Raw genomic sequence first — 15,671 nt, forward strand, 5'->3', positions numbered from 1 at the left:
CCTTTGAGGGGAATTGAGCTCAGGTGTCCTGGGCTGTCATGCTGTTTAGCCCCACTGGGCCACACCACCTCTTGGTTCACAGCTGCTTCCATTCAGAATAAAAAGCACCATCCACTTGAGCATCCTCCATGGGAACTAAGATTATTCTCTTGCTGCAAATTCCTCCCAGTTTCATTTCTCCTAACAGTTTCATCTCAAGCCTTCAGATTTTTCTTACTCTTGGATCTATTTTTAAAACCATTTTTTCTATAATATATAATCAGCACTCACCTGACAGGAGAGTGTACTCAAGACTTCAAAAAAGCTGCTTTAGGACCACATGATAATAATTCTCCTTAATCCCAAATATAGAAGAGATACAGAGCAGGGCCTACAACAAGTTTTATAGAGAGCATTAGTGTCAGCAGTTAAGAAAGAATTAAAAAGAAAAATAACATTCCATCCCTGAGGAAAAATCCAAGTAGTGCATAAGACTAAAAGGAACATTTCTATTGGGAATTGCTTATGAAAGAGATTTTTAGTTCAAAATAAGGAAATCAGTCAGCACTGCAAAAGGATTGTATTGATCAAAAAATAGTCTTCTGAAATACCAGGATTCAAAGAAGAAGCCAAGTAAAAGCCACAAATGAAAGTAAGCAATCCAAATGCAGGAGAAACTAAATCTTGCACTTGCAGCAAAGATTGTTTGTGTTCAGACTCCAAATAAGACAGATAGATGCTTCTTGCAGTTGGGAAAATTTGAAGCCTGACTTATAGCTATGATCCATAACTGCTAGATTTATTGATCACCTGCTGTGAAAACAGAGCCTTTTTTTCCTTTTTTTTCAGCAAAACCTCAGTTTGCCATTTGTGAAGTGTCTCCTGTGTAATTTTCACGATTTCCTAGAAGATGTGATTAACCCAGATGCCAGTGCTGCTCCATTCCTGCATGCTCACCAATCAGTGCAGGATTAATAAGATGCCAGGTGAGACCACTGAACCTCCTGGTGAGCTATTGAAAGAAAAGTGAGTGTGCTAAAAATATTTAGAGATTTATTTGCTTTCTCCACATGCAGTCCTCTATAATTTATCACTTCAGTTCACACTTGTTCTATTTTCTGCTTTGTTTAATTTTAGAAAGGGGGCCTTTCTCTCCTGTTTTTTACTGTGACCACATCACAGGTTTGGGTCTGTGACAGCTATCAGTGCACTCCAGTCCCCATGTTCAGCTATTTTTCTGTCTGCTACACTAGCAAGTTCCTCCAGCTGTTCTGCTGAGCACAGAGATGCTTAAGTTATACAGATCTCAAATACAAGTGTACAAAGCAATAAGGTTAGGGTATTCTCTGATTTGTGAGTAATGTTTTTCAGAAGTATCCAGAGATATGAATGGGCACAGAGCTGGAAGAAGCAGGGGATTGATTCTTATTCTTCTGAGCTGCAAAAGAAGCCTGCTCTGCTTTACTAAATCACAGTAAAACAACCCCCTCATCTAATGGTTTTTTAAATTTTATCCAGGTCTCCTTAGAACCTGCAGATTTTCTGTGAGAAGCTGAAAGCAAAATCAAACATGACATTTTGGGATGTTCACCAAAAGCAGTTGACTGAATGAATGAAAACAAACACCAGTTTTTCTCCAGTAGTTCAATACCCGGGGTTGGAGACATGACAAGTTTTATAAATAAAAAAAAAAATCTTTTTTTTTATTTATAAAAAATATGTAAACTGCTGACAAATCAAAGTGATCTGTTAAATTTATTTGAAAACTTCCATTTACTTAACATTGTAAGCATAGAAAGAGCACCAGGGAGCTGTTGGATGCCATGTAGGCAGTAACAGCAACTATTCCAACTATCCTCTGTATGAAAGTCTTCCAAAATCAGCAGGGACTGCAAAGTGCCAAAGCAATGTAGCTACACGAATATACAAGTAGTGGATGTCATTGCCACTCTGGATGACCTTGAACTGGGTCTCTCACTACATTTACTAAGCAAGATAACAAGGCATATTTGTTTCTGATTCTTCTAAATAGACACCAAAACTGACTGCAACACAAGGATGAGGAATAGACTGATTGATTGTACAGAATAAAATCAAGTTTTCACTACAAATCTATCTCAAAATGGCCAGTCCTGGCCGGATTGAGAAGTCAATATATACCAAGCTACCTTGCAGATGATGTTGAAGTAGAAAGATAGGTTCATATATACCTGGGAGGAAAATTACCTGGAAATGTAAGCAGTCAGATCAGTACTGATCTGGTGTAAAATGGCAGGCATGAATGATACTCAGAAAAATGTTTTGGTGAATGAGCCTGCTTTAGTTATATCACCTGCTTAAGTTATATGCCAAAAGTGTCAGTGAAGCTGGTGGTGTTGTTTTAGGCTGAGCAACTCAATTTTGCTGCTCAAAATCATTAGTTGTATTTGGAGATCTTGATCCTTTATGTGGAGAACCATTTGCAGGTGTTTTTTAAAAAACACATTGCTATATCACATTAAAAATACGTTACATTCTATTACACTAAAATACACTGTTATATAGCTATGCAAATAAATATATAAAGTAATTTCTTCCATTTAAGAGAGAGCTATGGGCATGTTATATTTATCTCCACTGAGCACTGAATAAAAGCTTAAGAGCCTGTGGAAAGATGTAAAGGTTGAATACTTCTGAAAGGTGGAAGCAGGCATTTCCTGTCCTGTGTACTGCTTACTACTGTTGTACTGCTCAGTCACAGTTTCACAGGACTTAACCCCAGACAGAGATTAAATGGCAACTTTTTATGAGTTTAGACAAAATTACTGAACCGACTGCATGCAAGAGGACATTTTCTTTCTAAGGTGATTTATCTTCTCTATGTGGCTGGAGCAATAAATATGCTTAAAATTAACACCATGTTCGCTTGTAAAATAAAATCCACATTAATCTCAACTATCAGAGACAACTATAAATCAAATTAAAGCGAAACAGGGTAAAGAGGGGTTGGAAACAAAGCCCCATCCCTGGCAACACAGCCCTAGGCAGACATTATAGCAATTTTGTCTGAGACTAGCTGTCAAGAGGCCCCAGAGAACTGGCTCTTGGGGCACCTGCCACAGCACTGAGCATGAATCTTCAGGTCTCCATGAGCCATATGCAGGTCCTGGATTCCACTGTGGGGAATAATTACCTCTGCTTCAGGAAGTAGACCAGTAGGAAAGCTGAATCTTTTGTCAACTGGAGGAGGAATGAGTAAGTGGAGAGCAGAAATACAGAATGCAAAATGTAGCAGAGTCTAAATTTTAAAGCAAGGTACCATTGGTCCTCATTGGTCAACAGAACTGAGCAACTTCACCTTGTCCAGGTGATGTGTCTGAGTCACAGGTGTGTGTACCCAATGCGTGAGTTATCCTGGCTCTGTCTTTCTGCAGCCTGTCTTCTGGAAGAATTACTGAACTCTTCTATAAAAAATGTTTCTGAATTATCTTTCTTGGGTTAAAAGCCAATGCTGTTCTTTTCGAGCTAGCTCTGAAGAACCTTACCCATAATTAAACATACAGGATTCCCTAGAAGCAGCACCTCTAGCTGATGCCAATTGAGGGAGCAGGAGTTGTTCCATATTTGAAAACAAAAGGTAAGGAGATAAAGGAAAGAAGAATACATAGCTATTTCAGAATGTGTGGGCAGTTATTTCTACTGGATTCTGAAATATAATGAAATACCTATAGTTTTCTTAGCCTGAATAAATATATTCATCAGGGCGCCCTTTCATCAAAGAATGCTATATGTAGATATCTGTAGGTACATGGACACTACATCCTATAGATGATATACAGATTCATTCTTAGATATACACTTACAAAGCCTCCTGATCTGCAATCTAAATAAGCATCATTTGCTATCAGATTTGCAGCACTCAGAATATCAGTTCTGTGCTTTGAATTAGTCCTGGGTGAATTCCATCCCTGCAGCTCACCCATTTTTCTATTACAGCAAATCCAATTACTTCAGACTCTTATCTTCCTTCCAGTGTGCACATATGCCACCTTCCTCATGGAAGTCATCTTGTAGAAAAGTTAATAAGCATATTTATGTTAGAGAAGTTATAGACCAGAGTGTTTATGGGCACAGGAATTTATTGTCTTTGTGGTAAGCGAAGAAACATATTGATGGACAAGATGGATGAGCAATTTAAACAAATGAAAAGGAACCATGAATGGATAACTGAAAAGGGCTACACTTCACTCCCAGTTCATGGAAATAGCACAAAGATAAATGTTCTTGAAAGCAGATGGTTGGCACCAGAGAAAGCTTTTTAACACAAATTTTCTCCCTTTCCCATATTAAGATATGCAGTGTGCCCATTGCTGATGGAGTTTCCCACCCTGTAGATGCCAGTAGGGTCTGACAGTGTTCACCAGAATTCTCTACCTCAAGCAAGTCAGAGCTAAAATTTTACTTTGTTCTTACTAAAACTTGTTGTAAAGAGAGGAGAGAATCAGTGACTTCTTGCACTTGAGCTAGTTATAGAAATGAGTTTGAGCTGTAGGAGACAGATGTTACTAGAGTTGAAAAATGCCTGGAGGTCTCTGCACACAGAGGACCCCACTGAAGCCTAAGTGTGAAAATGCATCCACAGAGTTTGTCAGCTTACCCCAAGTAATTCCAGCAAAATCCTTCTGGTGCAATTATTCTCTTTCTGTATGGTGACTTATTTTCCAAACTGCCAGTGGTGAGCTCAGCTTCCAGATTCAAACACCAAAATGGGATCCAGTAACTGCTTATCTGTGATGTCTGGGTGTAGTAATTACATGTCCTCTGAACAGAGAGAGACATGGTTCTCCCAGGAAAATCCATGGAAGCTGTGTAGAAGCTGTGGGAAACTTAAAGGAAAGAATTCAAACAATTATCATCTCTCTTTCTGTAACCATTGTTTATAGATATGGTTCTCCAGAGTGTGCTACTCATAGTTCACTGAACATGAGAGAAGATTCCTAAAGGCCAATTAGATCTTAAGTCCACCATTGTTTCTATAAGAACTGTAGATTTCTAATAAAAAAGTGTCTTTTCATGTCTTCTGATGATAGAATGTCTGTATCACCTTTAGCTGTCCTCAATACCCCTTCAGTGATACCTGGGAAGAAGCCTGATGACTCAGGCACATTTTGAAAGATGAAGGGGCAAGACCTCTACTAGCTGAGAGAATCCTGCTCCAGCACCACAAATTTGGAGAGAAGAGGACTAATGCACACCCTGAGCAGTGCTGCTGTCCCCACCGAGGGCTCTAGGAATAAATGTCCTGGGACTCTGGAGTTGCACCTCAGAGAATGCTTCTCTCCTGTCCACCCCTCCCCAGCCAACAGGGCTGGGAAGAAGGGGAGATCAACGCCAGGTTAACCTGTAGAAGGAAAAAGGAGGGGAAAAGGGAAAGAGAACCAGCCTGTTTGCTCTGAGACTCAAATCAGCCCTTAGCTGTTCTAAATAACTCTGTGAGGGCCTGTCAGCATAGCAGATGCTGGATTATTACAGCAAAAATAAGCATTATGAAAATATATTCAAGTGCAGGAGAGGGATGGGGCAAACAAGTATCTGGTAAAACAGCTTTGTTGTGAGGCAATTCTTTATCTCAAGAGTAAACATTTAATCCCCCAGACAAGAAATCATCATAGTTAAAATCCTCCATAATTAAAGGAGGATTATATTTTATATATATATATATATATATATATATATATGTATATATAAACATTCATAAGGACAGTGGGAGATTGTTATGGAAAGCAGCATGGCAGGCCCAGGGAGTTGCTGACTCCAGTTCTTCCTGAAGACAACAAAGACAATGGGCTTCTGCCTTCAGTATCCAGTATACAATGGCAGGATTACATTTCTAGATGTCTAGGACAGGTATGTGGAGCTGGACTGTGGATTTCCAGTTCACTGGACACTGCTCTCCAGGCATGGGTACACATAGGCTGCTGCAGGCATGTCAGCTTCTCTCCTACAGCTGGGACTTAGCAGGACTGCTGCTGTTATCTGGCCAATTTTTATAGAGGAAAGCAGGAAAAGGCAGCTAAGGAAGTGATTGGATAAATAGCAGGTTGTTCCCAAGAAATATCAAACTACCTTTTGCAAACAAATTTATTTCAAAGATAGATAACTGCTTCTCAGTTTCCTTTAATGCTTGCATTTTATACCTTCTCACAGTTCTTCTTTTTAAGACTGTAAGTGCACTGGGGCATCCCTGCCTAGTTCTCAGCATTTAACCAGGGCCTTATTAAGTGAAGGCCTAATATTTGCTTATGCCTTAGCAGCAATAAACAAAAGAAAACAATATTCATGTTAGACAGCCACTATAGCTTTGGATACAAAGAGAGTAAAATGGATGCACCTGTTCATAAATAGAGAAATGTTTCCTTTGATTACGGGTTTCCTCATTGCTCATTGTAAAAAATTGTCAATTATTCCTGCCTATAGGCACAGCAAGATTACTCATCACCAAGTTAACAGCAATGCACTCCAAAATTGCTTCTGTAATTCAGGTTTAAAGTCACTACAGCAGCACAAGTCAGAAGGATTAAATGAGAAGAAGGGTATGCTGAATATAGGAAAATACTGTATGCAAATTGTGGTAATTCATGACTGAGTCACAAAAAATATGCATTCAAAATCTGTCATGATTTAGACATTTAAGAATACAATGCTATGCATTTATGTAATGACTTTCATCAGAGGATCTCAAAATGCTTAGGAGGCACTGAGATGAATTTATGATGATGTCAGCCTTGCAGGACAGCTCTAGGTGCATTTCTTTTCAAATCAGCAGCTGGTGGCTCCCAGGGATTTCCAACACACCAGACTAATACTTGATGGTCTTGGGGAAGAGAAAGGGCTGACAAAGATGAATCTGATAACTCCTCTAGTCCTCAAATGGGTTCGGGCTCTGTTGATCCTTACAGATGCATTTCTAATATACTTTAAAATATCCAGTGATAGAGCAATTAAAAATATATCTAACCTCTTTCTTCTCTCTGATTATACCACAGTGCCTTCATGTAAGCAGCAAGCAAATATGTTGCAAATAAGCAGCAGGAAAATACATTGCAAATACAGTAATACCCCCAAAATTTTCTCACTAGCCAAGAATTCTTAATACCAGAAAAACCATGATGTGGCTCATCCAATAGAGCAAGCACTAGGTTTTTTTAGCACGTTCCTTCATCTGTTTTCAGTAAGCTTAGCAGAATGGAAATTTGAAGTAAGAGAGAGCACACCTCAGGCTGTGTGGAATGGCACTGATGTTAGGAGCCATGAAGATGGAAACCTAAATCACTGTCTTCCTGGGACCTCCTGAGAGCTCTCACTGCTTGGTGAGACAAAGAAGACTGCAAGATAAAGAGTACTCCAAGGTGTAAGTGCTTCAGCTGGGAGAACTATGGACTGCCAGACCCTCCTGAGTTTTCTTCCTCTTCCTAGTGCTTGTATTTGTTAAGATGAAAAAGGAAAAGGAACAGATCAAGGATTTGAATGTTTCCAAAAAGACAGAACACTAATCTTAGTAACATAAAGATAATAACTGGGATTTCAATAATAGGAGATAATTTTTTTTAGAATGCAATAAGATCTAAATGCACTGGCTGATTCAGAGCAGAAAAGGTGTGTTGAAACTGCTGATACATGCCTGCTGATGGTGGTGGCCTTAGTAAGAGACATCCCCACATTTTGCATGATTCTGCCAGGAAAGCAATTTGGCATTATAGTGAGAACTTGTGACATAAAAGAAGTTACAAGCAGTGTAATCTCTGTTTGATTTCATCAAAACATCCATAGCATATGCTCAAGGTAAAGTATTTCAGAACTTATACCTTTTTTCTTAGGATTGTTGCCTAAACATATTGTTGCCTTTCCCTTATGTCTAGCTGAGAAAATTCTCTGCACTGTGTACATCTCCAGGTCTACCCCTGCAGAGAGCACTGCTGTCAGAAAAATGCCTTCTGACCCTAGAAAATACTTGGAGGGGACAACAGAAACTCACAGGCACAGCCTGGTAGGACTGCTTTAGGAACACATGGCTGCTGCCAAGAGATGTGAAATGCTTTGCTGTACCTCAGTGTTTGAAATATTTTATGATATAGATTTGTGAACAGCATTTATCTGTGTTCCTCAAAGGCCAAGCCAGCATTAGTGCAGTTGTCAGTGCTGTAAGACCCATGTGTTTGGCTGTCTTCTGTGCAGGGAAGGTTACATGGTCTGTCAGGCAGTGCCTCTGACAGCCAGCCTAAGCCACAAGGAGCCATGCTCCCAGCTACTGCCCTAATCTAACAAAATTCTAGCAATATCTCACTGAACATTAACCTACCACCTACTGTCAGCAGGCAGATCCCAGGATACCTTCTGCATACCAGAAAGTATAGGCACTACTTCAGGTATCTTTCTTCTCTTTCTTCAGATATTACAGACCACAGAGGATCTAAGAAATTACAGCAGTGGCCAACTGGATTGGTGTACCTCAAGATGACTTCAGACACAGGTAATGCAAAAGATTTAGAAATATTTAACAAGGTGTGAAAGTCTAGAAACCACTGACAAATCACTGGATTTTCCTTTCCATCTGCAAATAGAAACAGTTTACTGACAGGAGATTACAAATGTGTTGGACAGTTCTGAATTAATATATAAAACAAAGTCCTGTATTACATACCAAAAAGACTTGTTGGAAGAACTGGGACCTGCCAGTGTTTGGTGCTCAGCATGCAGACTTCTGAAAGAAACTCTCCCCACTGACCCCAGTGCTACAGGACTGCAGCAGAGGTCAGTGGCGAGCTGGTGCTGTCTTTGTGATAGTCCCCCACTAGCTGGGGCTTATAACCAATCAATAGCTCTTGTTATGAGACAGATGGATCCATTATAATCTGACCTGCTCAGAGTCTGGCTCTTAACCCGTGACCTTAGCTGATGTAAAATATTCACCAAAGTCCTGTGTTAGACATCGGCACAACCTCATATTTCTTTTCCTGCCATTAACAAATGTCACATATTTGTCAGCGGCACAGATTATCTCATCCACCTCACACAGTGTTGCCACATTTGTTGAATGTGTTGTTAAAGGAACAATAGAATGGCTTTTTACCAAAATCTACTGCTGTGGAATTTATGAGTAAGTCAAGAAAAACAAAAATAAAGTTGGAGCCTGTTTCTACCAGTATTTTCTTACAACAATAACACATTTGTGATTTCCTCCCAGCACACCCCCCACATCTTGGAACCCAGATATGAACCCAGATGGTCTGTGTGCTTGCAGTTACAAAGACAGGCTGGACAACCCACACCTGAAATCTGCAGACTGACGGCTTTTGAAAATCTGATTCCTAATTTTTCAGACTAGGTATCATGTCAACTAGAAACAGAAGTAAAAAGTGACAGAGAGGGGAAAGAAAGAGAAAACAGTGTTCTGTGAAACTGATAATTTTTCATACATTTTTTAAATGAAACATTGTCAAATATACAGACCTGCACACAGTAGTTTTAGTCACATATTTTCACTAGGCGTAGAAACTCTCGGACTTGTAGTTTTAGGGAGTATTCTGATGTTTGGGATTGATTAAACTGGCAACCAAAATTAGATCAGTCAGACCAAATATGTGCTAGTTTCTCCTTGAAGGGTGAGTTAAAAAAAAAAGAAGCTACACTGATAACTTTGATTTAGAAGCAGCAATTCTCCATCCCTACCCTTCATCTGGAACTACTTGGACTCTCGTACATTTACTCAGCCCTGTCCTTGCCATCCCCCCGTTTCCATAATATCTGGGCAAACAGTGTCCAAGAGTAAATGTGAGGGCAATGCTTTCATACCATCCTTTACACATTCTAATAACAAGTATTTAATCTTTGAGACCAGAGCAGCAATGTATAATGAGTGAAAAAGTGATATAGCACTTAAGTGATTGCTGCAACCTGCAGTTCACTCAGCATGTAGAGATTTCATTATAAAGTCACAAGTGATTGAAAATGTAATATATGTAAGAAGTAATGTGTTGTGTGAACAATTGATAAAGCTGAAAAAAGGACATATTTGGGGCATACAATCTCTTCCTTACATCTAGGATCTTTTCTGGACAATTTAATAACTAATCCCACACACTTTACCTTTACATTATAAACAGCAAGGATACTGCTGACCAAATCCATTTTTGAAGAGAACAAAATATGAGAAACTACTGCAAGTTAGTAAGCAGGAGGCCTGTTTATCACTGAAAGCAGCATCTCAGAACCAGAAAACTGAAAATATAAGAGCAGGCTTGTATGATGTATAGCCACAACTTTTTTGACCATGAATAAAAATCCACCATGTCCTGTAATTTCAGGTGAGGGAACACAAGCTAAAGATTATGTACAGCTTTCCATGTTGGTCCTATTCACTCCTCACCTAACCTGACATGGAAACATTCATTTTGATTACAGTATTCCTGACCTACAGCAAGGAAGAAGAGCCACCCTGCCATTATTTTCCAGATGCAGGGCAATAGCCTGTATTTATCTGAGAGAAAACTTTAAGAGCACTTATTGAAATTCAGATATTTATGAAACTTAAAACTCATTTCCAAAACTTGAATATGATGAAAATCAAATAAGCATTTGTTATCCAAATGTATTCTAGATATGCTCAAAGTTGGGAATCTTTTCCCACAAGTTGGAAATATTGAACAATAGAATAATCGAATCTTCCAAAACTCAAATCTGTTACTTGTGTGGTCCTCAGTTTTATTAAATAATTTGGATCATCAAGAAGAATTCTCTCCCCTCTCTGGTAAGAGATTATGGTATTTTGAAGAAATGCAATTTCCTCCACTGTTTCTGTTGCTGTGACCTTTATTAATTCCTGATCTTCTAAAAATATCCCAGTAAATTGTGGATTGCTAGGTAGAAACATGAAATCCAAAACCAGTCAATTTTCTTTCCACATGTTGAAAGAACTGCTATAGATATATGGAGTAATAAAAATACCTTTTAAAAATAGCAACAAAAATATTTTCAGTGCAAGCAAATGTGATGCTGTATGTTTACCTGCTTGCTGGTGTTTTTCTATACTCAAACCCAAAAATTAATCTGGGACAGACCATGCCAGGCTAAAGAAGGCTTTGAAAAGTCAGTGCTCAAATGTTTTCTAGCATGTTTATGTTTTCTAGGATTTTGCCAGGTTGGACACTCTTCTTGAGTTCATTGACTTGCATCCAGAAATGTCACTAGTAAAACACAGCTTAAGTGGATTCTGTCTAGGCCTGACTGACCACAGAGCCTGAGAAGAGGTTGCCTTTACTTCCTCTGCTGCTGTCTTCAGCTAAAACCCCTCTGATATCTCTAAAGACATAGGCATAAAATTTGCCTAAAGTCAGACTGGGGAATATCTATTGATTTTAATAAAGTTTAGACAAGTCAACATCAAAGAGAACCTTCTTCTGTGCTCTCTGAACATTTGAATTTATGTTGTAAACTCCATCGATACTGACAAAATAAATAGCCTCTTAAAGGCTATTATGGATACTTAGATTGAAGAAATACGACAATATTTGTTGGTACAGCTAATCAGTGTTGCAATCCTTCCTAATGTTTTTGGAGTAGTTGCTGCATTGGAGTGTTAATCATGATTTCTCTGATTATCAGCAATTGTTTAAAAAATAAAAACATGAAGCAAACAAGATAAATATTCTTCCTTGGTAATCAGATCAAGGATGAAAGGGAAAATGAGTAATGGTCATCATTCCATTGAGTATTAATATTTGACTTAAATTTTTCAAGAACTTCTTGAATTATGCTGTTTGTGCTGTCTTTTTCCAAAAACAAAAAAAAAAGAGAAGACCCTTTTAAAATAGTTTAAGTTATTCTTTTGAGCTGTAACACGTATAAATCACTTTTCATCCCCAGAGCCCTGAACCAGAGCACGGACCTTTGTTGACCACACCAGCAAAGGATCTGGTACTGTTCCATGTTTCTGTGATGAGCTAAACATTTCGGAGGACAGGACCTTGTTACTGCCTTTCCCACCAAACACAGCAAGAATTTCAGGTAGCTGGATATCATTGTGCTGCTTTGACAGGCGCAATCTGGTATAGGAAATTTTAAAAACATGCCCAAGGTAGCATAGGGAGTTGGTAGTAGTGGGACTACACCCCAGGAAATCCTGTTTCTGGTTCCAGGATGGTAGCCCTAGCCATTATCCTTCTCCACACTTAAGTATGTGACTGCTGCAGACAAATCATCATGTTCTTCCACATACCAGTCCTGATGCTACAAAATACTTAATGCATTATTAAGCAAAACATATTCCAAGACTGTCATTGATTCAGGGCCTACAGTCTTGCAAAAATTCTATCATTTATCTTCCTTATAAGTGGAAAAAAATCCTGGACTCTATTTTCTCTCCATAGAAACTACAGAGAAGCCGAAGTAATTAATGAAAAGTACTGGTGTCATGTGGACAAGAACAGGGCACACATTCAGCCCTTTCTTCAGCCCTTCCGACTAATGGGAAATATCCTTCTGCGTGGACCATATGACTGGGTCCAGAGGCTGGATTTAATATATTTGCAGCCCAATCATTTTCCCAAGTGAACTGTCAATTACCAGTGTGAGACAGAAAAGATGCTGATTACCTGGGCCAAACTCTGCTCTTGTTTGTGTCAGAACAATATCCCTGATTGCGCTTGCTTCCGTGCGACTGTGGGTTGAGTTTGGCTCTGTCTCCTCAGTTCCCTGGGTTGTCTTTGAACCACAGGAACAGCACTTTGAGACAGCTACTTGGGCAATCGCTAATGGCAGGAAAATCCACAGTTCTTCAGACATTAAGGCATTGTAAATACTGAAAGAAAATAAATCTGTGTTGTGTTTTTTTGGCATACAATGCCTAAAGCCTTATCTCTCATTCTGTCAGGAACCAAGAACTATGTATACAGATGGTGCAATTTATTATGTTCTGTACTGTGACCAAGTGCTGAAATACCTTCAGGAAATCACCAGAAAGCCTGAAAAGCTTTGCTGTCTCTTGTGACTGCAGCTCACTAAAACTGTAATTGAATGAGCACAATATATTAAGCCCTGCGTATTACACAGTAAGCTTACAGAAAAGGACGCCATCTTTTTCAGCATCATTACAGAAAATATCTTTGCTGTACAATTACTGCCTATACCCAAGATCATAATGTCTCTGCCTCTCTAAATTCTGCTCTTATAAAACCACAAGATAGGGATTTACAAATAGATGCCTAGGTTCAATGGCTCTACCTCAACTCAGGTGTAACACCACTAAATTCCAGGGTGCTGTTCTCATTTGTAAAATGCTGTTGGGCCTGGTAGTCCTGACATTTAAAATAGTGCCTGTTGGGGCTAAAATGAATGGACATGAAATGTAACAGTGTATGAAAAAAGAATTTTAGCTGTGTATCAGTTCAGAGGTTAATGTATTTCCATTCCTACTTCTCTGAGCAGGTTTTTATGAAACTGATGATTAAACTTGGCTCAGTGAGCACAAGAAATACAAAGAAAAACTAAAGTCAATATCCTCAAACTCATTCATCTCTCAATATGAAATTTAAACCTTGGAACTAGTATTTTGTTCGTATCTGTGTGCGTTACTGAATTTGAAACATCGAAAATAAGATCCCTGTGTCATGGACCCAACAACAAATGTTTTATGGTCATCTTGATACGCACAAGGCCCAACTTTCAGCAATAGCCACCATTCACAAAAAAAGCTGTTTTGCTTTAAGTGCTTCAATGGAAGCAAAACCATCTTCATCCTTGATTTCTTACTGTGTCCTTCTTGTGGAGAAGCCAGACTGTGGTGCCTTGATATTGATATTGGGGGGTGGTCTATCCGCTTCCCCTCATGCACTGTTACACATTTACATATGTTTTGTTGGAACATAGAACCACAAATACCATGAAGCGTCTTCCCTGTTACATCCTAGAGACACTGGGCCGACGCAGCCCCGTGTCCCGCCTGCCACAGGACAAACCCTTGCATCACTCACGAGAGAAGGGACGAACACCGACAACCACCAACCCCAAAACCTCCTGGCCGCAGTTGGGGGCTCCTCCAGGGCGGGGGTGCCGGTTCACCCCGCGCTTCCCCTCGGCCCGGCGCCGCTCTCGTCTGCGGGGAGGGCGCGGGGCGGCTGCGGCGCTTCCCGCACCCGCGGGTCCCCGAGCCGCCCGCCGGGGCTCAGCGGAGGGCAGCTGCCGCCGGGAGGAGCCCGGGCGGGGAGGGAGAGCCGAGGGGAGCCGTGCGCGGAAGGGACTGCCTCGATGGGCTTGAAAAATCACTGCAGCAGCGGCGGCGGGCTGGTGGGAGATGCAGCGCCCGGGCTGCGCGGCCGCGCCGCTCTCCCCGCCTCTCCCCTCCGGCTCCGGCCCTGACCCCGGCCCCGGCCCTGCCTCTTTTTTCCCGAGCCTGGCTCCAAACTTTTCCCGCTCCCCTCCCGTGTGTGCGGGAGCCCCGAGCTCAGCGGTGAGCGCCGGCCGGGAAGCCCCCGGCACGGAGAGGCTGCCGGCGGCGACAGCCGGAGCATCCCAGGGAGGGGAAGCCGGCGGGGCGGGCGGGGAGGGAGGCGGGCAGGGCGGGGGTGGAGGCGCGTCTCCCTGCTGAGGGAGCCGGGACTTGCAGGGCTCTGGGTTTTCCCGACCACTCTTTCCCCTCCCCACCCGCCCATCTCCCTGCCTCCCTCCCCCCCTCCTTCCCTCCCGCCTTCCCTCCCTCCCCTCCAGAATTAAAGTTGGGACAGTCGCGCTCCGGGGATGGGTGCGAGCCAACGCCTCTGCTGCCGGCTCGCTCTGCTCCCTCCCCAGGTCGCCCGGAGCCCGCGCCCCCGCCCGCCCGCCCAGGAGGGATGCTGCTCCGGCAGCTGCTGGGGCTGCTCCGCCGCTGCTGGCCCTCCCTGCTGCTGCACTGTGCCCTCCACCCGCTCTGGGGGTCCCTCCAGGTAGGGCCGCCCGAGCCCGCTCGCAGCTGCGGGGCGCGGGGCCGGGGCGGGGGAACGCGGGGGCGCGGGCAGAGCCCCTCCGGCACCCCCGGCACTGCGGGGAGGAGGCCGTGGCGGGGCGGTGGTCGCGGAGGCGGCCCCGAAGCCGGGAGCGCTGCTGCTGTGCCCGGCGAGGGCCCCCCTGGCCGGGCGCTGCGGGACGGGCGGCCGGTGCCGCCTCGAGCGCCGAACTCGGTCCGAGCGCGTTCGGTCCCGGCGGGATGGAGTTGACTTTCTTGGGCGGTCAGAGGGCTGGGAAGCGCATTTTGCTGTAGGTGGCAAGATGCACGGAAAGAGGCAGCGGCGGAGTGGAGCCCCGGCGGTCGTGCTTTGCCGTGGGTTTTCGGTATTGATTGCGAATTGAATTGAGGGTTTTCTGGGTAAAGGGCTGAATCAGCTTTTGCCAACTCCGACGCCGTGGTGTTGTGTGACCTTGATTGTAATGTGGGTGGCCAGCAAGAGAGATTGGGAGAAACTGGTATACAGTGAGGGAGAGCGACCATCCGGTTTGGAGAATCAGGACAGCGGCAAAGCTCATCTCAAATGCGTCACTTCGATATTTTAAAGTTTATTTATAATATAAGTCTTCAGAGAAGTGATTGATGAGCCAGCCAAGTGCCGTTCAAGAACAGACCAATTACAGTTTCTTTCTTGGAAAAACAAAGTGGAGACTCCACATTTTTTACTCCCTGATCTAAA

General features: G+C 42.3%; 1 protein-coding gene and 1 long non-coding RNA gene across 4 annotated transcripts in view; both read left to right on the plus strand.

Annotated features, from left to right (window-relative positions):
- LOC135302702 (uncharacterized) overlaps positions 1-13,187 on the plus strand; it is a 35,016-nt gene extending 21,829 nt beyond the window's left edge. Inside the window, exons 3-7 of the long non-coding RNA XR_010364263.1 lie at positions 829-965; positions 7,191-7,369; positions 8,408-8,488; positions 11,881-12,021; positions 12,384-13,187. This is a non-coding gene — a long non-coding RNA (uncharacterized LOC135302702). The remainder of the gene's footprint in view (positions 1-828; positions 966-7,190; positions 7,370-8,407; positions 8,489-11,880; positions 12,022-12,383) is intronic.
- Positions 13,188-14,246: 1,059 nt separating this feature from the next.
- The window catches only part of PRIMA1 (proline rich membrane anchor 1), a 48,470-nt gene continuing 47,045 nt past the window's right edge, over positions 14,247-15,671 (plus strand). The window contains exons 1-2 of one of the 3 annotated variants that reach the window (XM_064423512.1): positions 14,247-14,461; positions 14,800-14,933. In XM_064423512.1, the coding sequence (XP_064279582.1) occupies positions 14,841-14,933 (93 nt within the window). In that variant the 5' untranslated portion in view covers positions 14,247-14,461; positions 14,800-14,840. Of the gene's footprint in view, positions 14,462-14,612; positions 14,934-15,671 lie in introns of those variants that run through there. The other 2 variants (XM_064423513.1, XM_064423511.1) reach the window with 2 other exon arrangements.

Source organism: Passer domesticus, chromosome 6 (assembly GCF_036417665.1).
Source record: "Passer domesticus isolate bPasDom1 chromosome 6, bPasDom1.hap1, whole genome shotgun sequence".
Classification (NCBI taxonomy): Eukaryota; Metazoa; Chordata; class Aves; order Passeriformes; family Passeridae; genus Passer; species Passer domesticus.